This window comes from Somniosus microcephalus, chromosome 20, assembly GCF_052327205.1.
Source record: "Somniosus microcephalus isolate GS21.2 chromosome 20, FLI_Smic_1.0, whole genome shotgun sequence".
In the NCBI taxonomy this organism is placed as follows: domain Eukaryota; kingdom Metazoa; phylum Chordata; class Chondrichthyes; order Squaliformes; family Somniosidae; genus Somniosus; species Somniosus microcephalus.
Window position 1 is genome coordinate 63,073,298 of NC_141006.1, and position 27,023 is coordinate 63,100,320.

The 27,023-nt window shown below is 45.4% G+C and overlaps 2 protein-coding genes across 3 annotated transcripts in view; one reads left to right on the top strand and one right to left on the bottom strand.

The window, feature by feature from the left end:
* snrnp40 (small nuclear ribonucleoprotein 40 (U5)) overlaps positions 1 to 5,529 on the top strand; it is a 39,467-nt gene extending 33,938 nt beyond the window's left edge. The window contains exons 7-10 of the mRNA XM_085962822.1: positions 1,503 to 1,585; positions 2,139 to 2,200; positions 2,850 to 2,953; positions 4,868 to 5,529. Of these exons, the coding sequence (XP_085818948.1) occupies positions 1,503 to 1,585; positions 2,139 to 2,200; positions 2,850 to 2,953; positions 4,868 to 4,917 (299 nt within the window). The 3' untranslated portion in view covers positions 4,918 to 5,529. The remainder of the gene's footprint in view (positions 1 to 1,502; positions 1,586 to 2,138; positions 2,201 to 2,849; positions 2,954 to 4,867) is intronic.
* Positions 5,530 to 16,463: 10,934 nt separating this feature from the next.
* Positions 16,464 to 27,023, bottom strand: part of LOC147103342 (uncharacterized) — a 55,156-nt gene continuing 44,596 nt past the window's right edge. For both annotated transcript variants that reach the window (XM_085962828.1, XM_085962825.1), the window contains 2 exons: positions 18,940 to 19,015; positions 16,464 to 16,790 (listed from right to left, as the gene is read on the bottom strand). In XM_085962828.1, the coding sequence (XP_085818954.1) occupies positions 16,513 to 16,790; positions 18,940 to 19,015 (354 nt within the window). In that variant the 3' untranslated portion in view covers positions 16,464 to 16,512. The remainder of the gene's footprint in view (positions 16,791 to 18,939; positions 19,016 to 27,023) is intronic.

Here is a 27,023-nt window from a genome sequence, read left to right on the forward strand (position 1 = left end):
CACCCTTTTGGGCAGTGCATTCCCGATCATAACCTCTAATGTTGGTCAGGACACAGAGTTCCAAGCTCCTCTTTGAAGCATTCTATAGGGACAGGCAGACATGATGGTGCTTCCAGCAAGTACTACACTGAAGTATCAGGCTAGATTATGCGCTGAGGTCCTAGAGTAAGGCTTGAACCTACAACCTTTTGACTACCAGGCGAGCGTGCTACCAAGTAGACCGGACCAAGTGTACTGTCTGTTAGATGTTCTAGTTCTCACACACACACTTCCAACAGGGCTCCCCACATAGTGATCAGGAATGGAGACCCTGGCCAGTTCTTACCAGGAGCACTGTGTACCCCAACTGCTGTACCAGCTGAGAATAGCTAACTGCACAGACTGGAAATCGTACCTGTGATCTTAATGGACTGTATGGCTTAGCTGCTCACAAGATTATTTTTTATTTTATTCGTTCATGGGATGTGGGCGTCGCTGGCAAGGCCAGCATTTATTGTCCATCCCTAGTTTCCCTTGAGAAGGTGGTGGTGAGACCCCTTGAACCGCTGCAGTCCGTGTGGTGAAGGTACTCCCACAGTGCTGTTGGGGAGGGAGTTCCAGGATTTTGACCCAGCGACGATGAAGGATCGGCGATCTACATCCAAGTCAGGATGGTGTAACTTGGAGGGGAACTTGGAGGTGGTGGTGTTCCCATGCACCTGCTGCCCTTGTCCTTCTAGGTGGTAGAGGTCGCAGGTTTGGGAGGTGCTGCCGAAGAAGCCTTGGCGAGTTGCTGCAGTGCATCTTGTAGATCAGACGGTACCCTTTGCTGTCTTCTCATACATTCTGCTTATAGTACACCCAAGTTTGTTCTTTGTAACATTTTCCCCACCAATTCACTTCCCCTCCTGTCTTCTCTACTGAAACCAATGGCTCCTTTTTTGGGGTGCAATTCCATTGGCGCCAATTGTTCTGTAGTATCTTGCACAATTGGCCATTTGTCATGTATGAGCCGTGTCAATGAGCTATTTGACTACAGGAGGGTTTCGGGGAGGAGGAGGGGGAGCAATGCAATCTAGGATGATCCTGTGTGAACCCAATATCTACAGACTCACTGTGTGGGGCTTGCTGGATAGTCATAAGGAATGGAACTGTAGTTGGATTTTTCCTCCCGAATGCACAGCCCTTAATGCCAATTATAGCTCCACTAACAATGCCGCAGCTGAGATTGGCTAACTCAACACAGGTCAGGGATTGCACTTGGGAACTTACAGGTCTGTATGGTTTGGCTATAATGAGCTGAACCATTGGGGGAAGCTTTTCTGGGTTTTTATTTTCATCATTGAGGTTATTGTGCATCAAGTTAATTGAATGAAGATTGATGCAAGCCACATAATAAACCATGGCGCATGAGGCTCTCTGATTTGTATTAGTTCTGCCTGCCAGTTGTCAGAAAGGGTGTGTTTCTAAATCAAAAGAAAAGTTAATTGCCAAAACGTTGATTTTTGTGATTGGATTTACAGTGCGAGTCTGGGATGTGCGTCCATTCGCTCCCAAAGAGAGATGTGTGAAAATATTCCAGGGTAACGTGCATAACTTTGAAAAGGTAAGGACTTTAAAAAAAAAAAAAAAATAAAGCTGTGTATTAACTTGGTAAATCAAAAAGAACATGAGGACTTCTTAGAAGACTGCAGTGGCACTTGCATGTTCTGCTTGAGAATAATGTTTCCCAAGAGGCAGGAATGCAGTCTGTGGTGTGGAATATACAATGGTCCTAATAAGTAGCATTTTGTGCTTTCTCTGGCAACATAAAATGAAGCCTAAGCGAGGACATTTTTCAGTTCTTTATTTTTATCAAATTATAATAGCTTGAAAAATTCAAAGATTACTCATTTCTAAGCTGATAATGATGGTAAATGCAAAAGACCATCACGATGGAGTCTTTTAGTGTAAAATTAATAATTTAGTGCAAGTTGCCAGCCTCACTTGGATAATTTGGAATGGGAAGTGTTGTGTTAGTCCAGCAGTGGGTGAGCTTTTGGGTTGGGAGTTGGGGACCAGAGTCACATTCCCTCAGCATTATTGTGTCTTTCCCCTCGTCCCCCCCAGTAGTATGTTGTCCTCTTGTGCCAGACTTGACATTATACAATTTCTTTCAGAATCTCTTGAGATGTTCATGGTCGACTGATGGAAGCAAAATAGCAGCTGGATCTGCTGACAGGTAAATATTGTTTCATAAGTACTTTGATAATAAATGTGAGATAATCAGTCTTTTGAAAGAAATGGGTGATCATACATATGCATTGTTGATGAATTATGTTTATGATTTCCACTCGCTGATTTGAGTGATTAATTTTATGATGCCAGGAGCTCCCTATGATAACTTCTGCCAATTTAATAACTTTACTTAATTGCATTTGAAAACACCATTATTGAATGTTGGGGATGATGGGTGCAGGAAATTGTTTAAACACAGATTCTATGGAGAAATGAAATTTACCCTTTTGAGAGGAAAAAATGGTGCTAACTTAATGCCGCAACAGCTTAATATGACTTCAGAATTGTTCATGGCCTAGTAGCATATGTTGTGCCAAAAGTCTACAGATTCTAAATCTGATCATTTTAAAGGAGACACGGAATGCAGTCTGAAAATAATACAGCCATACTCACTAGATATGGTGTCATATTAAGATCATTTTTTTCGTGCAGTACAGCTCCACATATTCCTGCAGATTATATTAATTTACAGAAGCGCCTTGGGACGGATTACTACGTTGAAAGGCGCTATACAAATGCAAATTGTTGTTGAAGATCTTTTTTTTTTAAACATTAAACCCATCAGCACTAAGGGATTGCATTATTTATTTCAGATTTGTTTATGTCTGGGATACAACGTCACGAAGGATCCTGTATAAATTACCAGGGCACGCAGGCTCAGTGAATGAGGTGGCATTTCATCCTGAAGAACCAATCAGTGAGTGTCTTACTGTGACCAACAATTTAATACCCAGGATAGATATTATAATTACTACTAACACTTCTTTAGAAACAGAAAATGCTGGAATTACACCGGTCATTCAACATCAGTAATGGGAAAAGACAACCTATGACATTTTGGGTGTGTACCGTTCAGTAGGCTGAGCGATGAAGGGTACACACCCAAAATGTTAACCTATCTTTTTTTCTCTACAGAGGCTGACTGTTCTGGTGTGTATTTCCAGAATTTTGTGTTATTTATACATTTCAGTAGCATCCTTCATGTACAGGCCGATGTCTCAATTCATTTTAAGGAGCAGAAGGAAAAAGTGGATACCAAGCCAAAGGGAAAAACCGGAAATAAGTTGAGGGACGGGAGACCAAAGTATGTTTTGAAGAGCAAACTCTTTTTAAAGGTGGGGATGGAGTTGGTAAGGTGGAGAGTTTTGGGGAAAATGTTCCAGGAGGTGAAAGAGCATCTGCTGATGGAGCCGATAAATCATGGGGCAAGGAATAGGTCAGTATATAGGCGTGAGCAGGCATGTACAGCTGGTGAAGGTTGGTGAGCTGAGCGGGGGCAAAGGCACTGGACTGTAGATCTACATTGTATACTCGAGGGCTGCTGTGGGGCTCAAACTCGCAACCTTCTAATACTGATACTGTGCATCCTGTTTTCATAATCTTCAAAAACTTCATATTCATGGTTCTTCAAATAGGGTTTAAAATCACAGCTATGTCTCTTTCTAATCTCAAATTACAAAATGAATGCTAATTATATGGTGATTATATGCCTAATTTAAATATTATTGGTAATTTATCTCATTTGCTGTTTGTGCCATCTTGCTGTGACCTGGCTTTGGAGGTCCAAGCGTGCACTTACTTCAGCCAGGATAGCAGCCGGAATGCCTCCTCTTGAGCATAATGGCTGTCAGTTCAACATCAGAGAGGCTGGGCCAAGCCAAGGGCTCCTCTCTGGAGTCCCTAGCCATGCCCCGCAACACGAGTGGCCTAAGGGACGGACTGAAGTTCTGCCCCATAAAGGCCGACACTTCAGTGCAGCACTGAGGGAGTGCTGCATTGTTGCAGGTGCCATCTTTCAGATGCATTAAACTGTGGTTGCAAAAGATCACATGGCACTATTGAAACAAAAGCAGGGAGTTCTTCTGGTGTCCCGGCTTCTAACACACATTGCCTAGTCACTTCTCATTGTGAGATCTTACTGTAATTCATTGGCTACGAAGTGCATTGGAACATCTCGACATGAAAGATGCTATATAAATGCTTGCTTTTATTTGTGTTTTTCTTTCCATATTTGTAAAAGATGCTGTAATACATTTTAACACTGCTTGAACCTATCCTGTTGCACCACACGCTGAGTTTGTTTACAAAACTTTAATTAAAATCACCATGTAGTACTGTAATTACTATTAAACATGGTTGGGAAAACTAACTCATGACTGATTTTGTCCTTTCTGAATATTTTATGGAGGCAGATGTAATCTAATAATGTCACTGAATATGAAGATGTTATCGAACTGGTTGAAGAATTAGGGAGCTGTTTTGACTTTGTGTTTATGTTGTATTTGACATTTCACTAGAGGCACTTTTTCTGGCAGTCTTTCTGCTGGAATTATGAACCTCACTAGTGACCATGACCATGGGTTATTGATTTGTGAATTAGTGCACAAGTCTTGTGGCCCTAACAATGTCCACAGGTTTTTTTTTTGTTGTACATTGGGACTTTTTTTTTCTGCCATCTAACCAGGAGTCGGTGAAGCAGATCGGTAGGTTGGGTGCGATATTTCGGAACAAGGACTGGGATGCAATTTTCTAATTTAACTATAACTGCTTGTAGCATCTGAGGTGAAGTGTAGCTTGACAGAAATCTACATTTTTTTTCTTATTCCAACAGTTCTTTCGGCATCCAGTGACAAACGACTCTACATTGGAGAGATACAATAAAGAGGAAAAGTCCGTGCAGAGGAACACATCTGACTTCAACTGGCAGCTGCCCAGAAAATGTTCAATTACCAGAGAAGAAAAGTAATGCTGTTAATTTAATATATATATTTATTATATATATTTGACAACAGCGTACCCTGTAACTTGCGCTTTGTTCTACACGGCCTGTTTCTTTTAGTGCGCGGTCCCTTTAAATTTCCACACCTGCGCGGTATTTACAATGGAGAAGTCGGTGAACAGCCTGTGTGGGACCTTCGGTCGCGCAACTTAGAGGGAACATTGCTTGACAGCTGACCCAACCACGGGTGGTTTTAATGCACGTTTCATGACTTGGCAAATGAGCCTGGCTGTTTTTTGAAGGTCTGGACCAGTTTGTATAGTTCTCGTAGAGAGCAGTGTGAGTACAGACTCAGCACTGCAGAATCTGAATCTACACAGTTTGTATTTGTAAAGCCTGGCCTGTGTACGGTTTTATATCATGGCTGTACAGACCGTTTATAGTTTGTGGGGTTTTTTTATATTCAAAAGAAATAAATTGACACTTCTTTTGCTTACAACTGTCACTGGAAATGGATGCGAAGAGAGTATGACTTGTGAAGTGTCCTGACTTTTTATCCGTTCAGCCTGTAATTCGCGTTTTGTCTCTTCTCCAAGTATCAAACAGTTAAATAGATTTATACTGTTATATGGGTGACGCTTGTTCTCTTAAGGTTTTACATTTCTGAATACTTAACCAATTACTAGTTTGAGACTAGTAATTGAATGTAATCATCATTTCCTGTTTATTTTTTCTGTGCCCAGTGCTGGAAGGGAAATACCTTCATTATTTCACACCTCTTTAAATTTTACTGATCCTAGTTTAATTTTAAAAATCCAATCTGAGCAGCTAGCTATCTTGTATAGTACCACTGACTTGGGATAACCTTCGTCAATGATCCTGGTGGTTTTGCTGGGATTGGCCCTGTGCTGTCCCTAGGTGAGAGGTCTTCTCATGGTGGGTAACTCCAGCTCTGGCGGTACACCTCAGGTGCCCATGAGCTCACACGGACAGGTATATCCGATGCCTGCTACTGTCTGGAGGGGGTGCTGGATTCCGAGAAGGGGACCGATACTATCAATGGAAGAAAATTTTTGGATGACCTGGCTTTGGAGATCGAGTAGCGCTCTACTTCAGCCAGAATAGCAGCCTCCTCTTGAGTGTACTGGCTGCCAGTTCAACACCAGAGAGGCTGGGGCCTAGGAAACACCCGCTTTAGTGTCCTTAGCCACGCCCCTTGTCACGGTCTGAAGCAATACAGGTTGGGACCTGGCATAGCCAAGCCTTGGTCTGTTTTCCAGCCTTTCTGCAAAACTCCTGAATTTATGCGTTTCTGAACAAAGGCAAAAATTCATTCTTGGTAACCAGTGTGTGGACTATGAAGGGCCTCCTAATACAGAGCCAGCTCCATTTTGCTGTTCAACACTTGTACTTTCTATTGTGATTATGCAGCTTAACTCAGCACTTTTTAATAAGAGTCCAAACTATTAGGGCTAGATTTTCAGTCGCTTGCGCCAGCAGTTAGCGCCTTAAGAGAAGTGATTTCCGGGCGCTATGCGTGTAGCGCCCGGGCGCAGCGCAGTTTGCGCCCCGCCCCAAATTAAGTTGCCCGTTAGCGCCGGCACAAAGTTTAGCGCCCGCCCGGATGCGCGCGCAGAAAATGACGTCACATCCTCGTGCAACGCCCTTTGGCCGCCCCGATTGCAAACTTCAGTCGGACCGCCCCATTGTGCGGCGGGCGGCCGGAGCGTTTGGAAAAAGGAACGCAACACAACCAGCGCGGGCCCCGGGGGGCGCTAATTAAAGGGAACGTCCTCTCCAGTATAAAGGCCATCCTTTTTTCAGAAAACAGTCTTGTGCAACGCATTTCTGGAGACACAACAAGGAGGATAGCTAACTGGTTTCAAGCAGCAAGAGCCAGGTATTTTTGGACTCAGGCCATAGCGCTGCAAGTGGCCATTTGGAAATTAGACTGTTTGCCAGGATTTGATGGGGGCTGCATGGGGTGCCAACGCGCAGCTGCAGCGCCATGTCCGTAGGGCTCGCAGACGCATTGTGAGAGGGGCAGCCCTGGCTAGAGGCAGAGGGGGCTACAGGCGTCGGCCACGTAGGCCTTACCCAGTCAGGCTATACCGCCAGCAGCGCTCCTACCTAAACATGAGTGCCGCGCGATGTGTTAGAAGGCTCCGATTCCGAAAGGAGGTGATTGCAGAGATCTGCCACCTGCTTCGCCGAGATCTGCGGCCAAAGCTCAGGTGCAGGACGTCTCTGTCGGTGGAAGTGAAGGTGACGGTGGCATTGAACTTCTATGCCACCGGCTCCTTCCAATACGCTGCTGGGGACATAGCAAACATCTCCCAGTATGGCGCGCATCGCTGCATCCGCCACGTGACCGAAGCACTGTTCAGAAGGAGAAGCCAATTCATCTCCTTCCCCATGGCCCTCGAGAGCCAGCATCAGCGCGCATTGGGATTTGCCAGACTCGGGGAATTCCCCTTGGTGCAGGGCGCCATTGACTGTACGCATGTGGCTTTGCGGGCCCCTCTGGAGCATAGCGAGCAGTATCGCAACAGGAAGGGCTACCATTCTCTGAATGTGCAGCTGGTATGTGACCACAAGCAGCGCATCATGGCAGTCAATGCCAGCTTCCCAGGCAGCAGCCACGATGCCTTTATCCTGCGGCAGAGTACTGTGCATGACATGTTCCAGGCACAGCCTCCCCCAAGAGGATGGCTCATCGGGGACAAAGGCTATCCTTTGTGCACCTGGCTCATGACCCCGCTCCGCGCGCCCAGGACCGCTGCTGAAGAGGCCTACAACGAGAGCCATCAAACCACCCGCAACATCATCGAGCTAACTATTGGGGTCCTCAAGCAGCGGTTCCGCTGCCTTGATCGCTCCGGAGGAGCTCTCCAGTATTCGCCGGACCGGGTCTCCCAATTTGTGGTGGTTTGCTGCATGCTACACAACCTGGCTATCCGCAGGACTCAGGCACTGCCACCTGACGTTGGACCAGCACCTCAGGAGGAGGAGGAGCAGGAGTACGTTCCCAGGAGGGAGCGACCAGGGCCAAGGGCCGCACGACGCCACCTTATTACACGGTACTTCTAAGCCCCCTGTCAGGGAATGGCCAGGGGCCATGAGGGAAGATGAATGCAGCCGCTCCGCAAGCCCTCAGCCGGCGAAGCCAACAAACACTAAGAAGAACAACCATGGAGACTGCATGAATAAAGATAATTTTTTATTGCACAAAAATGAAAAGCCCTTCCCACATGAATCCCCAAAAACAATAAACGGGCCCCACAAAAAGCCCAACAAACGACTCACTCCCACAAACTGGGGAGGAGCCACTCCACCTTTCTTCAAACCGGGCCTCAACGTCGGCCTAACGCAAAAAATAAGCCCTCCAAAAGCACAACCATGGGCAAAATAAAGATGGCCACCGCCATATTAAAGGAAAGCTGCCCACACCCTCTACTGAGTGGCCCGCGAGGGCGAGACCTTGGCCAGCCTTTTGCCTCCCCTGCCCGGCCTGCTGCTCCTTCGCAAGCTCTGCCCAGTGGCTGCTGCGAGGCTGGGGGAAGGCGCCTGAGGCTCAGATGCCCTTCCGCCAGATGCCGCTGGGGGGCGGCCTACACGGCGTTTGGGCCTCGAGGGGCCGTCTGCTGAGTGGCGCACCTGAGCCTGGCCACCATCAGCTGCAGCCGCTTGCCCTTGACGCCCCAGAGGGGGAATGGCGGCGACGGATGGCGCAATGTGGGCCAGCTGGCGTCTGGGATGCGCTGGCTGGTGCTGTGGCGCGGTGGCACTCGGCCGGGCCCGCACTGCAGGATCCGCAGCAATCAGCCGACGGGCGGCTTGCTGGGATGGTCCAGCGCGGCGGCTGCCCTGGCGATGCCTGCCTGAGACAGCGCGTGTGGTAGCAGTGAGTGGCCCTGTGGTCCTGGTGTGCACGCGCATCACATCCGCCAGGGTCTTGACGGCATCAGTCAGCATGCGGCCACTCGCGGCAGTTGCTGCCCCGAACTCGCGCACACTGGTCGCCAGCGACTCGATGGCCTCAGGCATGCGCCCCACCACGCTCATGAGCTCCGTGTGGCGCCGGTCCGAGTCGTCGGCCATCTTATCCAGCTTCCGCACCTCCTCCGAAGTGAAGGTGTCCGGACTGGAGTCGCGACTCTCCCGCTGGGGAGGAGGGGGCCGAACTAGGGGACCCTTGCCGCGTTGGTGATGGCGAGTGTGCCGAGCAGCAGCACTCCCCTCTGATCCTTCCCCCCCTTTGGGGGGAAGGCCGCGGGCCACGCGCACGGCTGCTGGGTGGCTGGACGCCACTGGTCCCAGAAGCTGCATTGCCCTGCGACAGTTCCTCCAGGCACTCGTCCAGTGAGGAGGTGTCGAGCATTTCCTCCTCTCCTGCGGGACGTGACTGTTCCCCCAAAGGTCCGGCTTGCTCCTCCTCCTCCTCCTGGTCGGAGGTGCTGTCACTGGCAGCTTCAGGGTCCTGGTCGTCACCAGCTGAAAGCAGGAATGCACAAGAGTAGCTTCAGAGTGAGGAGACGGCGTCAGCGAGGGAGTTAGGACTGGTGGGATTCAGCGCATTGGTGGGACAGTGGCAAAGGAGGTAGCTCGGATGGGCCAGTGCGACGCGAGAGGGCCAAAAGGCGAGGTCCTTACCATTGCCGGGCAGTGGAGGGTCGGATACACCGCACGCTGTGGGGACAATCACACGGGCTCCCATGAGCACACACACGCGCTCCTCCAGCCGAGTGAGCTTCTGCAGCTTGGCGCGGCCACCCCTGGCACGGGCCTGGCGATTAAACGCTACTTTAGCCTGCAAGAGAAAGGACGGGCTGTAAGTGCGCAGTGAAGCCCTGATGTAGTGTGCACTGCCTCCCATGGTGGAATAGCTTGGACAGAGTGAAGCCCTGATGTAGTGTGCACTGCCTCCCATGGTGGAATAGCTTGGACAGAGTGAAGCCCTGATGTAGTGTGCACTGCCTCCCATGGTGGAATAGCTTGGACAGAGTGAAGCCCTGATGTACTGTGCACTGCCTCCCATGGTGGAATAGCTTGGACAGAGTGAAGCCCTGATGTACTGTGCACTGCCTCCCATGGTGGAATAGCTTGGACAGAGTGAAGCCCTGATGTAGTGTGCACTGCCTCCCATGGTGGAATAGCTTGGACAGAGTGAAGCCCTGATGTACTGTGCACTGCCTCCCATGGTGGAATAGCTTGGACAGAGTGAAGCCCTGATGTACTGTGCACTGCCTCCCATGGTGGAATAGCTTGGACAGAGTGAAGCCCTGATGTACTGTGCACTGCCTCCCATGGTGGAATAGCTTGGCCAAAGTGTAGAGTGCCGAATGGCCATTTGATGCTCATGACTGTCCCAATGCTGCTGGCTGAGGGCTGGCCAATAGGACTTTCAGGTCCCTTTGCCCATCATGTCAGGCGTACATGCAAGAATGAGCAGGAGACTGGAAAGGCTACTCACCTTCACAATCCTGGTCAGATCGTTGTATTTTTTACGGCATTGTTTGTGGGTCCTGGGGGCCTCGCCGATGAACGTCACCCTCTGGGCGATCTGCTTCCAGGCTTTGGTGTAGTCATGGTGGGTTGGATTCCTCCCACTCTCTGGAAACAAGATCTTGCGCCTCACCTCCAGAGCTGTGACCATTATGTCCAGATCACCCTCTGAGAAGCGCAGGGCACGCTGACGGGCCTTCTCTGGCGTTGCCATGACTCCCTGGGGCTGAGCAGCAGTGTTGAGGCCTCTTTGCAAGGCTGCAGTGTGCAGGGCGTGGCAGCAGACCAATTCGTCCCTTCCCCCTTTAACAGCTGGTCGGCACCACGGGGTCTGCTGTCAGTGCAAAAATGACCGCACCCGCGCTGCGCCCCGCCTGGGCGCTATCCCTCTGGACCGCCGGCTTAGCGCCTAAAGGTAGGAGTGGAACGCCTCTTTTAGCGCTCCACCACTCTCTTAGGGCGAAGCCACTGAATTTCCGGCAACGGGGCGCTACTTTGGGGCGGGCGCTAACTTCGGGCGGGCGCTAAGGTTAGCACCCCAAAACTGTCTATACTGAAAATCTAGCCCTTAGTGTTTTATTGTAAAGAGCTGATGAGATTTAAATATAACCTCTAAAGTGCTGTTAAGATGAAGAGGAGGCAGGAGAACAAATGGGGAAACTTGGAAAATATTCATTCACAAAAAAAACAAGCTCACAATTGAAAAGTGACAAGTGAGGACCAAAAATTGGAAACCCCATAAACAAGAGAAGCAATCAGCAAAATTTGTTGGATTAAAAAAAATACTGCAGATGCTGGAAATCTGAAGTTAAAATAGAAAAAGATGGATAAACACAGCAGGTCAGTTAGCCTCTGTTGAATAAACTGACTATATTTCAAGAACATTTATGAAGAAAAGTACACACCCGAAACAGAGTCAGATACTGGTTGGCCTGCTGTGTGTGTCCAAAATTTGAAGGATGCTTGTTGCTTTAAAAAAAATACTTTGACTGGAACCATGGTTCTGTTTACTATCTGCTTGGATTATGAGCTGTTACAGTGCATTAAAAAGTAAATTTGTTGTGTTACTGTTTCAACCCTTGGTGAGCCTAATTTCGATGCCCCTTTACGTGTCCTGGCTAATGCACTATTTTAGAGCCTGCCAAAATTGTTTAGTTTTCCAGAAGGAAGGAAAGCAGCCCTCGGAGACGCGATAACTCAGCAATAATAATCTTGGGGAAAGTGGCCACTTGTGTTTGAACACAAGAACGCAAAGTCTGCAATTCAAATTGTGCTCATTACAACTGGCCACATGGGGAAGAAACTCGGGTAATGATATAAATGCCAACTCATGGAAGCCAACTGCTGCTGCAGCACCTACTGGTGTACGTGCACAGCCTGCGTACCTTGAAAAACAGCCCCATCCTGCCTCGTATTTGACGGAGGAGTAGTTTGGGCAGTTCTAGGATTAGTCCCTTTTGCAAGAACATTGGCACGTGTTGCACCCAGGCAGCATTCGTTGTCATCATGGGATCTCTTGTCTATCCTCGGTGCTGTTTGAGATTAGGAGAAGAGAGCCTTGAAGACTTGGGGTAAGACGAGAAAGATTAGAAAGCCAGCATTGTGTTCTTTGAGTGCTAGTACATACAAAAGTGAACTTCCTATCTCGATATGCACTTCCCTAATGGGATCCTGTGAGAAACTTATTCCAAAGCCCCTGCTGATGGTTCATCCTTGACCATTAAGTATATATTATTGATGGTCTCTCACGTGATCCTGCCTGAGAGGATGGACTGGTGACATCCTTCTTGGCCTCTATCCATTCTGCTTTATGGCTTGTAAATGGTGCGTAAGAGGGCTAGAGAGAGAGAGAGAGCGCCCTGGATTTTGTTTGATGTTTCTGTTGCACCATTGCGGGGAAAAAATAAGGGCCTTGACATTAACTCCCCGAGAGAGGGGGGGTTACAGATTTAAATATGGTGAACGTGTCCCTAGCACACTCCCACCGCCTTTTTTACTGCAGCGGATATCGGGGTGTCCGACTGTCCCGCCAGGGAGAGGCCTCCTCATTAGCATATTTAAAATAGGCTCCCACGGTGCAATTGGGAGCCAATTTAAAATTCACTGCTGTGCAGGTTTCCCGGCGTCGGGAAATCCGACCATGAAAGCGAGGCGGGTACTTCAGCTCCACAAAATAAGTGCCTTTTCCAGCACTCTTTGTGGGCCAGGAGGTGCAGGCGTGCTCCCCCAAGCTCAAGGAAGCCTTCACAGGAACAGGAGGAGGTCATTTAGCCCCTCGTGCCTGTTCCACCATTCAATGAGATCATTGCTGATCTGTGACCTAACTCCATTTACGCGCCTTTGCCCCGTATCTCTTAATATTTTGGTTAACAAAAATCTATCCATCTCTGATTTGAAATGAACAATTGACCTAGCATCAACTGCCAATTGCGGAAGAGAATTCCAAACTTCCACCACCCTTTGTGTGTAGAAGTGTTTCCTAACTTCACTCCTGAAAGGCCTGGCTCTAATTTTTAGGCTCTGTCCTCTGGTCCCAGACTCCCCAACCAGCGGAAATAGTTTCTCTCCGTCTACCCTACCAGTTCCCCTTAATATCTTAAACTTCGATCAAATCACCCCTTTACCTTCTAAATTTTAGGGAATACAAACCTAGTTTGTGTAATCTCTCCTTGTAATTTAATTCAATGTGTGATCTAACAAGGGCTTTGTATAGCTGTAGCATAACTTCTATCCCCTTCTAGTCCTCTAGATGTAAAGGCCAGCATTCCCATTAGCCTTTTTGATTATTTTCTGTACCTGTCCATCACATTTTACTGATCTGTGTACATGAACCCCCATGTCTCTTTCGATCTCCACTGTTTCTAGCTTTTCACCATTTAGAAAGTACTCTGATCTATCCTTTTTAGGTCCAAAGTGGATGACCTCACACTTGCCTACATTGAAATCCATTTACCAGTTTTGCCCATTCAGTTAATTTATTAATATCTCTAATTTTATGCTTCCATCGACACTGCTTACAATGCCGCTTATCTTTGTGTCATCGACAAACTTGAATATGTGGCTCTCTATCCCATCACGTAAGTCTGCCCCTGCCGATCGTGGCTTCGCTCTCCCACCCCGCCATGATTGCTGACTTCCCCCCCCCCCCACTCTGATGGTCCTGCTCTCCCCTCAGCTCCGATAGAACCTTTCTTCCCCGTTGTGATCACTGACCTTACCCACCCCTCCCCTCCTGATATGCGGTGACTGTCCCTGGTTGCAGCCTCCTGTCGCTGGCGTTCCCTCCCAGCTGCCGGCCAGGCTGCCAATTTGTCTGGATGCTGGGCGGGAAACAGAGCAAGAAAATGATATGGTCCTGCCGTTAAGTTCCCGGCATTGCCGGGTTCTTCGGCCGTTTTCGGTTTCCCTCGTACTCTCCCTTAAAATGAACTCCTCGGTCCTGGTATTTAATGTGGAAAACGCAGGTGTAAAGCTACATTTTACCCCTCCATGACATGCTGCCATAGTTTTTCCTTTTGAGTGAGCCACCTAGACATGCCTTCGCACTCCATATAGCTACCTCAAAAGTTGTGTTGGAAGAGATCAAGTCCTCAACTAACTTGAGGGAATGCACAATGCTGTGGGAAGATCTAAAAAGACGGTAAAAAAAACTTTAGAAATGAGAAATAAAATATTTAGGCCTCTGTAATGTGTTGCCTCTAGGTGAATTTTGACAGCAGATTGGTTTGACATGCCTTGTGTTAAACATAATTTAGGTACCACTTAGATAATGAAGTCAGTGTGTTGGGAGTGAATGGGATTTGATTTGGTGTCCCACTGGAATTCTGATTAAATCAGAATAAATGGATTGTTTGTTTTTCTACTTAGGGCTGCATTGATCAGTCATAAGGTAATTTTTTTTACTGTTTTTTTTTCTTTATATAGATGCAATGGAACATGTTTGCTGTTTAAATAGATTTTTTTGGATGAATTCTTCTGCTCATTAAGGCAAAGGATGTTAGTGCTGGGAAATGGAGCATTTTCCCAATCTATGTATCCAGTGTTGCATTCAAGCACTCCCAGGGCAGGTGTCGTATTACAAAGTATTTACAGCACAGAAACAGGCCATTCAGCCCAGCAGTTCCAGGCCAGTGTTTATGTTCCACACAAGCCTCTTCCCATCTCTCTTCAGCTAACCCCAATATATATATTTAGATGCAGAGTAAACCTCTATCCATTCTGCAATGACTCCAGCCACAGAAGAACACCCTATACTGCCATGGTTTTACATTTTCAACATCAAGTGGCCTGTGGCCTCTTAAGTGAGATTGCCAACTTAAAGAGACAGTTTTGAGCTTTGACCTGATCTCCGTAAGTGGGATAAGACTCCACAAACTCATTTCCTGCAAGACCCTTACAATGAGCATAGAGAGCAAACTTACATCCCATCAGTCTGAGCTTTATTTGAATCCAGGTCCCAGAGGTGAAAGGGCATTGTTGCTCACCCATTGTACCACCCAGACTCTTCTCGGTCTTTAACAGTTGCCTACCCTTCACCTGAACGCTAGCGGAAATCATGTAGCAAACATTTTCTTATCAATCACTTAATAAGCATAGGGACCTGAATTAACCAATTAAAATAGACCCTGAAGTCACTGCCGTGACCATCATGATCGAGCCGAATGATATTTCTGCATTGTTCTGAGGGAACTTTAGGTCTTCTAATACGTCACAAGTGCTACATTACCAAAATATAAAGCCCTTCTTCCATTTCCAAACTAGACTTTAAAAAAAAAAATTATATCTTGTTTATACCCATGATATAAACAGAAAATGTATTGGGGCCTTTTGGATAGGAGAGTGTGAGCTTGTCTTTGTTGGCATTTAGGTGCATGCTGTAGTTTAAATTAGTCTTTCACAAGTTTGCATATATCTTAAGCTGTGGAAACCAACAGATCCTGGTGTTTTGATTTAGGACTTATTCACCAGTCAGACAACAGTACTAAAAACAGCCCTTTCTTCCACACCATCCAATTCAAACCCATAGCGGGATATGTCAAAGCAAATAGAACGGAGCTTCATGAGCCAAACTTCCAGGGCTTGAGGGCCAGAAATGTCTCTTTGGGGAGTAGTTTGGACACCCTTGCTGTAGGATACAATATGATCCTTAGCATACCTCTCCATCTGTAACGTGTTATAAGGGCACCCGGCTGATGTTTGCCTCGGGAGTGTCAAGTAGAATTGGAAAATCACATTTTGCTGGCTTAGAGGTCTCGTGCTGCACTGCTGCCTTTTGCTGTGTCACTGCTTAACAGTGGGACACGCTGATTTAAGGTAGGAACATACAGAGGTATGATGCTCATGCATTATTCAGTTGGATTCACTGTTTACATAAAAAGAAAGAAATTGCATTTATATAGCGCCTTTCACAACCTCAGGATGTCCCAAAGTGTTTTACAGCCAAAGAAGTACTTTGGAAGTGTAGTCACTACTGTATTGTAAGAAACGCTGCAGCCAATTTGTGTACAGCAAGGTCCCACAAACAGCAATGTGATGGTGACCAGATAATCTGTTCTTAATGATGTTGGTTGAGAGATAAATAGGGGCCAGGACACCGGGGAGAACTCCCCTGCTCTTCTTTGAAGTAGTGCCATGGGATCTTTTACGCCCACCTGAGTGGGCAGACGCGGTCTCGGTTTAACATCTCATCCGAAAGACAGCACCTCCAACCTTGCAGCACTAACTCAGTACTACACTGGAGTGTCAGCCTGGATCTTGTGCTAAAGTCTCTGGAGTGTGACTTCAACCCACATATATGTATGTATCCACCAGGTCTCTGGCATGTACATATGGAGTAAAACGTAACACCAAAACTTGTCTCGAAAGCTTATCTTTAGATTCTTAAGTAACTTGCATGTAGGCACTTAATACACCTAAAAATATTTTGTGACGAGTGCCAAAACCTCTCCTGCTGTCAATAATCTAAATAAAACAACTATGAAGGTGTGTTGCATCAACTAAATGATTTATTGCTTTGGAAAGGCGAAGTAGAGCTACGGGAACTTTGCGAGCAATATACGGATGAATAAAATTATGGTAGCCCCCAGCAGTGCAATCAATGAGACTGCTATACAGCTAATTAAACCTACAGTCACTATCAGCTCTTCCACGTCGACATCGTTGTTTATGTTATTCTTTTGGATGCACAAGCACCTGCAACCTATTACTAGAACAGAGAGGACAAGTGTTAAATGGACTGCCAGTACTATAATGACTTCGCGCTCTAGGTACTGTTGCATTGGGTTCAGTGGTGGACGACTTTTGTGGAACTCTGTAAAACAAAACAAGAAAGAGTGGCTGTTATGTCCAAATAAATCCTAATACAGCAATACAAAGTACTTCGCACAGTAATAAGCCTGCAAATCTGAGTTGGTTGTACGCAGCTGAAAGACGACTTTCATTTATATGGGGCCTTATCTTGAATGGCTTCACATGCAAAGAATTACTTTGAAGTGCAGCTGTTAGGCAGGCAAGCAAGTACAGCAGCCGTTTTGCATACAGCACAATTCCACAAAAAGCAACTGTTAATGACCATTCATCTGTTTTCAATGGTGTTGGTTGAGGGAGGAATGTTAATTGAGAGAATGCCCTTTGGTGCCTTGGGATGATGGTCATGGCACTTGAACTGTGACTGAACAATTTTGCTGTCAATCAAAAAAAATATTTTGGTGATTTAAAGAAAAATCCTGATTTCTGATTGAACATACAAAAAATAAACTTCCCACCTGCAGCCTTCTGATTGGAAGTTATATACAAGAAAGGTTTCGGGGCAGCTACCACCACAGTTTTTCACATCCCTGCTGCTATCAAGATGTAAAATGGGCTACATAGAATCGACAGCACAGAAACAGGCCATTTTGCCCAACTGGTCGATGCCAGTGTTTATACTCCACACGACCTTCCTACCACTAATTATCTCTTCCCATCCTGCTCCCGTATCCTTCTTTTTCCTTCTCCCTCATGTATGCATCAAGCCTCCTATTAAATGTGTCAATGCTATCTGCTTAAATCACTCCATGTGGCAATGAGTTCCACATTCTGTGTAAAGAAATACCTTCTAAATTCTTTATTTGATCTGTTAATGACTATCTTGTATTTATGCCCACTTGTTCTGGGCTCACCCGCAAGTGGAAACGATTTCTCCACATTCACCCTATTGAACCTTTCATAAATTTTAAAAGACTTCTATCAGTTCTCCTCTTGGACTCTTTTCTTTGGAAAAGAGAAGACTCAGCCTGTTCAATCTTTCCTGACAGTTGCATCCTCTCAATTCTGATAACATCCTTGTAAAATTTTTCTGCACTTTCTCCAGTGCTTCAGTATCCTTTTTGTAGTGTGGAGACCAGAACTACGCAAAGTACTCATGTGTGGCCTAACCAAGGTTCTATATAAATTTAACATTACCTCCCTGCTTTTATATTCTATTCCTCTAGCAATGAATCATCAGGCAAGGGAGTGATTAACTACAAACATTAGTCCTGTTTGAGGTCTTAGGGAGCATTCTGAGCACTCTCGCTTCTGAGTCAGAAGGTTGTGGGTTCAAGTCCCACTCCAAGGACTGGAGCACAAAAATCTAGGCTGACACTTCAGTGCAGTACTGAAGGAGTGCTGCACTGTAGGAGGTGCCATCTTTCAGATGAGATGTTAAACTGAGGCCCTGTCTGCTCTCTCAAGTAGACATAAAATATCCTACGGCACTATTTCGAAGAAGAGCAGGGGAGCTATTCCCGGTGTCCTGGCCAATATTGATCCCTCAAACAACATCATTAAAACAGATTATCTGGTCATTATCACATTGCTGTCTGTGGGAGCTTGCTGTGCGCAAATTGGTTGCCGCATTTCCTACATTACAACAGTGACTACTTTAAAAAGTACTTAATTGGCTGTAAAGTGCTTTGGGACATCCAGTGGCCATGAAAGGCACTATATAAATGCAAGTCTTTATTTTCTTTTAGTAACGAATGGAAATTTTGCAACTGCGCATGTGTTCAAACTGAATAAACTAATGTTTTTTCACAACCCTGATGAGTTAGTTTTGAAGTTAATAGTTACCTGAAGGAAAATCATAACCAGCCCTTCCTTCTCTTCAGGTCTAGTGATATTTGTTTCGAAGTCCTGTGCTCTCCCCCCTGCTGTAGTGCACTCTCTAGCTTGGATCGTGACCACATTAAGGAACATAATTGTCCTCCAACTCTCAAATTACCATGAACAACGTACAGGAGATCAGCTTATCCTAAATGTAAGTTGTTACTTGTTGCATCCTCTTATGGGAATAACATGAACAACTTTACCCCGTGCATTTACCACAAATATACCCATATTTGCCCAGATCGGCTAACGTGATCTACAATTGCAAAACCAGTCAGAATATTGTCAGTCGGAGCCTCCAAGTCAGGATAGGTATTTTTGTATAAAATTACCTTTCTCTGTTGACGTGACAGATTCATGTTTTGCAGAAGTGTCTCTACATTCCTCCAGGCAGATGACTTGGCTGACCTGAAACACAACAATGTTTGTATTTAATGTGAGTCATCATTTTTAAGAAGTGATATGGAGGTAGGTTTCATGAATTTGTGCTCGTGGTGGAGAACTTTGTGCAATGGGAGCACATGCTAAGAATTGGTGTCGGAGGTCAGCGGGGCCTCGATTTTGCACCCATTAATTTTACTGGACAGAAAATTGTGTTGGGTGTATTGACCTCTGCGCCTGAATGGCCGATGTCCATCATGCAAAGCTCTGCAGCGGGGGGGGGGGGGGGGGGGGCGATAATTTGTCAAATCTACGTCATTACATCTGGCAGCTCTCAAAAATACCAAACTCAAAACTTTCTGTTACTCATTCCACTCAACAATTCCAGCTTTCATTTTAGTAGGCAGCACATTGTATTTGTGCTCCAATGCGACATGCTAGTGAATGCTAGGAATCGGGTGGGTGAAAGTGGTTGTTCCCGTTACGATAAATTCTGGGTTCAGCTTCCAGGGAGAAAAGTGCTGCGCACAAGCTCAGCCTATCCTCAAAGGGAAGGAAATTCCAATGGCAAGTCATAGTGGCATGCTCCTTGGCATCCATTCACCACCCGCTGCGTACAGTCTTTTCACCCTCTCTCTTCAAAGTTTGAGGTTTTGCCCTCTTGTACAATCTGTGACTATGTTAAACATATTGACGTTGTATTCACAGGTCTGGTCAAGATCCTAAAGGCTTATTTATGAATGTATAGGCAATAATGCACACCTATAAATAGTCATTTAATGGTCTAAGTCATGCACAGCAACCTGGAAAAAGTTAAATCCAGCTCAATAATATACATGGAGTCTGAGACGGATTAAGAATTCGTGAAGCACTGGGCAGCAAGGACATTAGGAGTCACCTCCGCACCCCTCACAGAACCACCCCCTCCATCCATTAAAACACAAATGTGTAGTAAAATGCATGAAGAAATAGGCCAGTAGAATGTTTACACACTGCATTAATAACAAAGTAAAACATATCACAATATGCTACACTTAAATGAGGCCAATCTAGCGGTTGTATACAATTTTTCTGTGTTATGGTGAGTTGTTGTGGATGCCCCAGATATGGCAGGAACCCCAGGTAGGGGCCATTTCGGCCCATGTGTAATTCGCACCTGCATAGCCTAAGTAGGATATTGCATCAGCTGATGGTTCCTTTCCAATGTCTTTCACTCATGAGAAAAGACCTTGAAAAACTGCATTCACAAGGCAGTTGTGCTGACAAAGAATAATGGGAATGCACTGTGAGATGCACAGACAAGAGATTGTACCTGGGGCCTTCCTGGTCTGTGTGTCTCAATTCCACACTATGCTGTGCATTTGCCAATTGTTGGACTGAACTTTGTAGGTAGGAGATCAGCCATGATCTTATTGAATGGTGGAGCAGGCTCGAAGGGCCAAATGGCCTACTCCTGCTCCTATTTCTTATGTTCTTAAGTTCTAATATGTTCTGAATCACTGATAATACCTGCATTCCCTCCTTCACCCCCCTCCCCCACCCCACCAAAATAAACTCAATACATAGTATTTGTCACCTAACATCACAAAACAACAAGTCCTATGTATTCATCTGCTTTATTACATCCTTTACGAGGCATTACTTCCACTGGTCTTCACCTGCCCACCGTATAATAGTGGAATAGAAAGTCTAAAAGAAATTTATTTTAACAAACTTAGAACATTTCTGCATTTGACAGAAGAAGTAGTTGGCAGTTTTATTTCTCTTCCCCTCTGCTGGAAGCATTAACTCCTTGCTGGGGTAGCCTGCCAATACCCTTTCCCAAGTGGGATTTTTCCCACCCGTGAGCCTGGACAGCAAGCTTTTGGAGGCAATTCAATGTTGGGGGGTGGGGCTTGTAATGATATCAGCAAATAGTGATGGTATTTGCCTGTTTGATTATGATGCCTTACCAGCATGTTTGCCTGATTGATTACTTATGCCTGACCAGCAGAGGGCATGTGAGAGACAAGCACTTTAGTTTTACTTTCGTTTTAGATGGATCACTAGCATGGTGTCTCCTGTAATGCTGTTAACTGAGTTGTAATACTTTAGATTAAAAGACATTCTCTTTCATGAATGTTTCGTCATTGAACCCACATACAAGTCGATGCATGATGTCAGAAGTGATTGAAAGAGATGAAGAGGAAAAATCTGAAGTTAAATCAGCTCTCCACATATTAGCAAACCAAAAGAGAACATCGTTACTTACCATTGGAGAATAGCTAACGAAGTGGAAAAATGGAAGGTTTGCACCCACCGGCGAAGCTTCAGTTGACAGGTAATGTGGCTGAAAATTGGAGAAGGTTCAAACAACGTTTGGAGTTGTATTTATCAGCAATCAGAGCTGACGAGAAAAGTGATAAAATGAAAGCGTCAGTGTTCTTACATGTCGTGGGTGATGAAGCGCTGGAGGTGTATAATAACTTCATATTCGCTGCTGATGGAGACAAAATGAAGTTAGATAAAATAATGGAACAGTTTGAGGCCTACTGCATACCTAAACGTAACGTGACGTTTGAGAGGCATAGATTTTTCACATGTGTACAGAAAACGGGAGAGACTATTGATCAGTATGTGACTGAACTGAGAAACCGAAGCAAAACATGTGAATTTGGGGGACTGACAGACTCGCTAATAAAAGACAGACTGGTGTGTGGTATTCCAGATAATGGTCTAAGGGAAAGACTGCTAAGAGAGCAAGATCTAGACCTGGGAAAAGCCATAGCACTGTGTAGGGCTACAGAAACTGTGAAGTCGCAGGCAAAGGAGCTGTTCAGTGACAATAGCTGCAACGTGGATGCAGTGAGAATGAACGGACACAAACCGTTTAACAAAAAGAGCGCCAATGTGAAAAAAGAGGCGTGGCCAGCGAACAAAAATGAAAGGGGCAATCGAAAGTCATGTAGTCGATGCAGTACACAGCATACACCAAAAAAGTGTCCAGCATATGGTAAAACATGCAATAGTTGCAACAAAAACAACCATTATGCCCGTTGCTGTAAGAACCAAGCGCAGCGAAGCAAGGTCCATGCAGTAGATGAAAGCGAGATAGAGCAGTTCTATGTAGATGTTGTGTCTGAAAACAAAAAAGAAAAAAGAGACTGGATGTTGACACTAAAAGTGAATGACATACACATTCCATTTAAATTGGATACTGGAGCACAAGTTAATGTGATATCAGAGACTGATTTTAAGAAAATTACACCCAGACCAAAGATACATGGAATAAAAGTGAAAGTGACAGGATACTCAGGTACTGATATACCAGTGAAAGGAAGATGCATTGTCAAAGTAACACACAAGGACAGAGAGCACACGCTAGCATTAATCGTGGTGCCAAAGGATGTGCAAGCCATACTAGGTTTAAAAGCCTGTGAGAGAATGAACCTGGTAAAGAGAGTCCTCGTTGTGGAAAGCGAAGGAGAGACAGTCTATGATGAACTCATGAAAGAGTACAAAGACCTATTTCAGGGTCTAGGCTGCATTCCAGGAGAACACACGATCAGAGTAGATAAAAGTATGACACCGGTCATACATCCATGCAGAAAAGTTCCGTTTGCTCTTCAAAAGCAACTGAAGGCAGAGTTGGACAGGATGGAAAGCCTGAACATGATTCAGAAGATAGATGAGCCAACTGAGTGGGTGAGTTCCCTCATCGTTGTGGACAAAAAGAATGGAAAGCTCAGAATTTGCCTGGATCCAAGAGATCTAAACAGAGCAATAAAGAGAGAGCACTTCAAGCTTCCTACACGTGAGGAAATCATGTCACAGTTTGCAAATGCAAAGTATTTCAGCAAGTTAGATGCATCATCAGGATTTTGGCAGATGAAATTGGACAAGGCAAGTTCAAAACTGTGCACGTTCAACAGTCCATTTGGCAGATACAGATTCCTAAGGTTACCATTTGGCATTGCCTCAGCTCCTGAAGTGTATCACAAAACTATCCATATGATCTATGAGCACCTGGAGGGAGTTGATACATCAATGGATGACATCATAGTATGGGGAACCACGAGAACTGAGCATGACGAGAGACTGAAAAAAGTGCTGGAAGCAACAAGGAAAACAAACCTGAAGCTGAATAGAGAGAAATGCCAGCTCGGGGTGACAGAACTGACATTCGTGGGAGATATCCTTAGCAGTGAGGGCATCAGACCAGATCCCAGAAAGGTGTCCGCCATTGAGAATATGCCAAAGCCACAATGCAAAAAGGACGTGCAGAGGTTTAATGGAATGATCAACTACATGGGTAAATTCATATCCAACCTCTCAGAAAAGATGGCGCCACTGAGACGACTAACTGAAAAGAACATAGAATGGGAATGGAATCATGAGCATGAGAAGTCATGGAGCGATCTAAAGAAACTGCTCACAGAGGAACCAGTTCTGAGGTTTTATGACCCAGCGAGACCCATCAGATGCATCACAGAGTGGGCTCGGTGCCGTTCTTCTGCAAAAATATGACTACTGGCAACCTATTGCATATGCATCGCGCTCAATGACAGACGCGGAGACGCGATATGCTCAAATAGAAAAGGAGCTGCTCAGCATCACATACGCCTGTGAAAGATTTCACCAGTTTGTGGCAGGACAAGCAATCAGTGTAGAGACTGACCATAAGCCCTTGATTGCATTGTTCCAAAAGCCACTAAATAGCTGTCCGCTTAGAATACAAAGAATGATGATCAGGCTGCAACGCTATACACTGAATGTTGCGTACACACCGGGTAAGCTGATGTATACAGCAGACACGTTGTCCAGAGCTGTTGACCCAAGTGAGCCCGCAAACACCAAAATGGATGAAAAAGTGAACGCCTACGTGGACATGATCACAAGTGCACTGCCCATAGCAGATGCAAAAATGGAGCTCATAAAGACTGAGACAAACAAAGATGAAACAATGAGACGACTGAGGAAAAGCATCTTGGATGGATGGCCCAACATGAAGCAAGACTGCTCACCTGACATGGCAGAGTACTGGAACTGCAGGGCGGAACTATCAGTGGTCGAAGACATCATCTACAAAGGAAGTAAAATAGTTATCCCAAAGAGTCTGAGAAAAGAGATGCTAAAAAGGATCCATGGAGGACATCTGGGAATCGAAAAGTGTAAGAAAAGAGCACGAGAGGTGATGTACTGGCCACGAATCAACCAAGATGTGACAAATGAGGTGTCAAACTGCACAATATGCCTGAAATATCGAGCAAGCAATCCGGTAGAACCACTAAAGCCACACCCAGCGCCAGACAGACCTTACCAGAAGGTAGGCGCTGACCTATTCGTGTGTCAAGGGAAGGACTATCTTGTAGTCACAGACTATTACTCCCTGTATCCAGAGGTTTGTAGACTGTACACCACCACTGCAGATGCTGTGATAACATGTATGAAAGCCATATTCTCCAGACATGGCGTGGCAAGCGAGGTCTTCACAGACAACGGACCCCAGTTTTACAATGCAAGTTTCCGACACTTTGCCAAAGAGTGGGACTTTGTCCACACAACATCAAGTCCTCACTTTCCACAGTCCAATGGACTAGTGGAAAAATCGGTCCAGACAGTGAAAAGACTGATGTACAAGGCAAAAGACAGTGGAACTGACTTATACCAGAGCATGCTTGTATACCGCACAACGCCGCTCGAGTGTGGTATGTCACCAGCCCAACTCCTTATGGGACGTCGGCTAAGGTCAAACCTACCCATCCCGGAGAACCTCCTGAAAACAAAAGAGGGGGAGAAAGTGAGGAAGTTCAAAGAACAGAAAGAAAAGCAAAAGTACTACTATGACAGAGGAACACAAAACCTACCTGAACTCCACACTGGTGACCAAGTAAGGTTCAAAGACAAAACAAACATATGGACTCAGAAGGGAACTGTCCTGAGTGAAGTTCAACCAAGATCATACACCATACAGACAGATGAGGGTGCTGTTCTGAGAAGAAATCGTCGAGATCTTCTCATGGGACCAGCCACAGCAAGTCAAAAGACTGATACTGTTGAACAACCTGATCACACAGCAGGTCAAAAGACTGATACTGTTGAACAACCTGATCACACAGCTGAGAAATCATCATCGGAGGCAACAACTCAGATTCAAGGACAATCAATCAGAAAATCCTCAAGACACGTGAAGCCTCCTGAGAGACTCATTGAGCAAATTTAAGGACTATTGTTATAGAAGGAAGTAATGTTATCTTATTCTTTCTTCAAGTTCTAGTGTATTTACATATTTCATGTGAACACAAAGCAAGGTTAAAAAACCTTGATCATGATGATAATGTAAGTTCATTAAGTGTTACAGTTAAAATGCAGATTAATACAAAGAAAACATGTTGTTAGTTAAAAGTAAAATACTTTTGTTTTAAGAAAGGGAGATGTAATGATATCAGCAAATAGTGATGGTATTTGCCTGTTTGATTATGATGCCTTACCAGCATGTTTGCCTGATTGATTACTTATGCCTGACCAGCAGAGGGCATGTGAGAGACAAGCAGTTTAGTTTTACTTTCGTTTTAGATGGATCACTAGCATGGTGTCTCCTGTAATGCTGTTAACTGAGTTGTAATACTTTAGATTAAAAGACATTCTCTTTCATGAATGTTTCATCATTGAACCCACATACAAGTCGATACAGGGCTCAGACAGCATAACCAAACTACCTATCAAACTGGGGATCGTTCTCCTCGCAGCAACCCTAAACAGGAAGGAAGGACATCTTATATAGCGACTTCAGGATCAAGTACCTTTGAAGTGCAGTAATTATTTAATGTAGGAAACGCGGCAGCCAATTTATGCACAGCAAGGTCTCACACATAGCAATGAGATAAATGACCAGATGATCTGTTTTAGTGATCTTGGTTGAGGGATAAATATTGGCCAGAACAACCTGCTCTTCTTCAAAAAGTACCAAGGGATTTTTTTACATCCACCCGAGAGAGCAGACAGGTTCTCAGATTAACGTCGCATCCGAAAGACAGCACCTCCGACAGCATAGAACTCCCTCAGTACTGCACCGAAGTAGCAGCCTAGATTGGCGGCCGCGTTTCCTACATTATAACAGTGACTACACTTCAAAAGTACTTCATTGGCTGTAAAGCGCTTTGGGAAGTCCTAAAGTCGTGAAAAGCGCTGTATAAATGCAAGTCTTTCTTTCTTTATTATGTGCTCAAGTCTCTGGAGTGGACGCAGAACCTTCTGACTCAGACAAGAATGTTACCACTGAGCCAAGGCTGACAACTGAGGAATTAGATACAGATAATGAGGGAGACAAATTCACAACTCGCGTGGAGCTCTCGATGTTACATTCAGTGAACGTAATGAGTCTGTAAAGCAATTCATTGTTAGCTCACCCAGGACTGAAAAGTAGAATGAGACTACATGCGCTAGGTAAATTTACCGTGCTGTAATCTGATAATGGAACAGGTTTCAGAGGCCAATTATACTGGCCCCTGCTGCTGCACTGACTGAGATCCACCAACTCAGCACAGATGATGTATGTTTACCTGGGATGCACAGACAAGGGATTGTACCTGAGACCTTCCTCGTCTGTCTGTATTCCACACTAAGATGTGGGTTTGTCAATTGAGCTCTTGGGAAAGTTACCTCCAGCGGTAGCTTTAATTATGTACTTCAGTTTCAGGATTCTGCTGGAGTTTCATCAGAACCGCTCAGCCGAATTATACCTTCACAGCTCACTGTCAGCTATGTACCATCCGCTATTAGATGCAAACCCATCAGCGTAATTGTAATTTTAGTGCAGTAACTGTCATTGCAACTAGACATGGTTTAGCATTCTGTTGGTGTATAAACTGGTTTATAAACTGAAAAATCATGAACTTACACTATGGAAGCAATTGGACAGGACTGATCTTGGATACAGCATTAAATTCACTTTGTGAGGAGCCAGGCGGAACTTCAGCGATTAAGTAGCTGGAAGATGATGTAAGTCCCGGGATTAAAAGATATTGGTAACCACTCCAGCAGCAGCTGCCCCAAG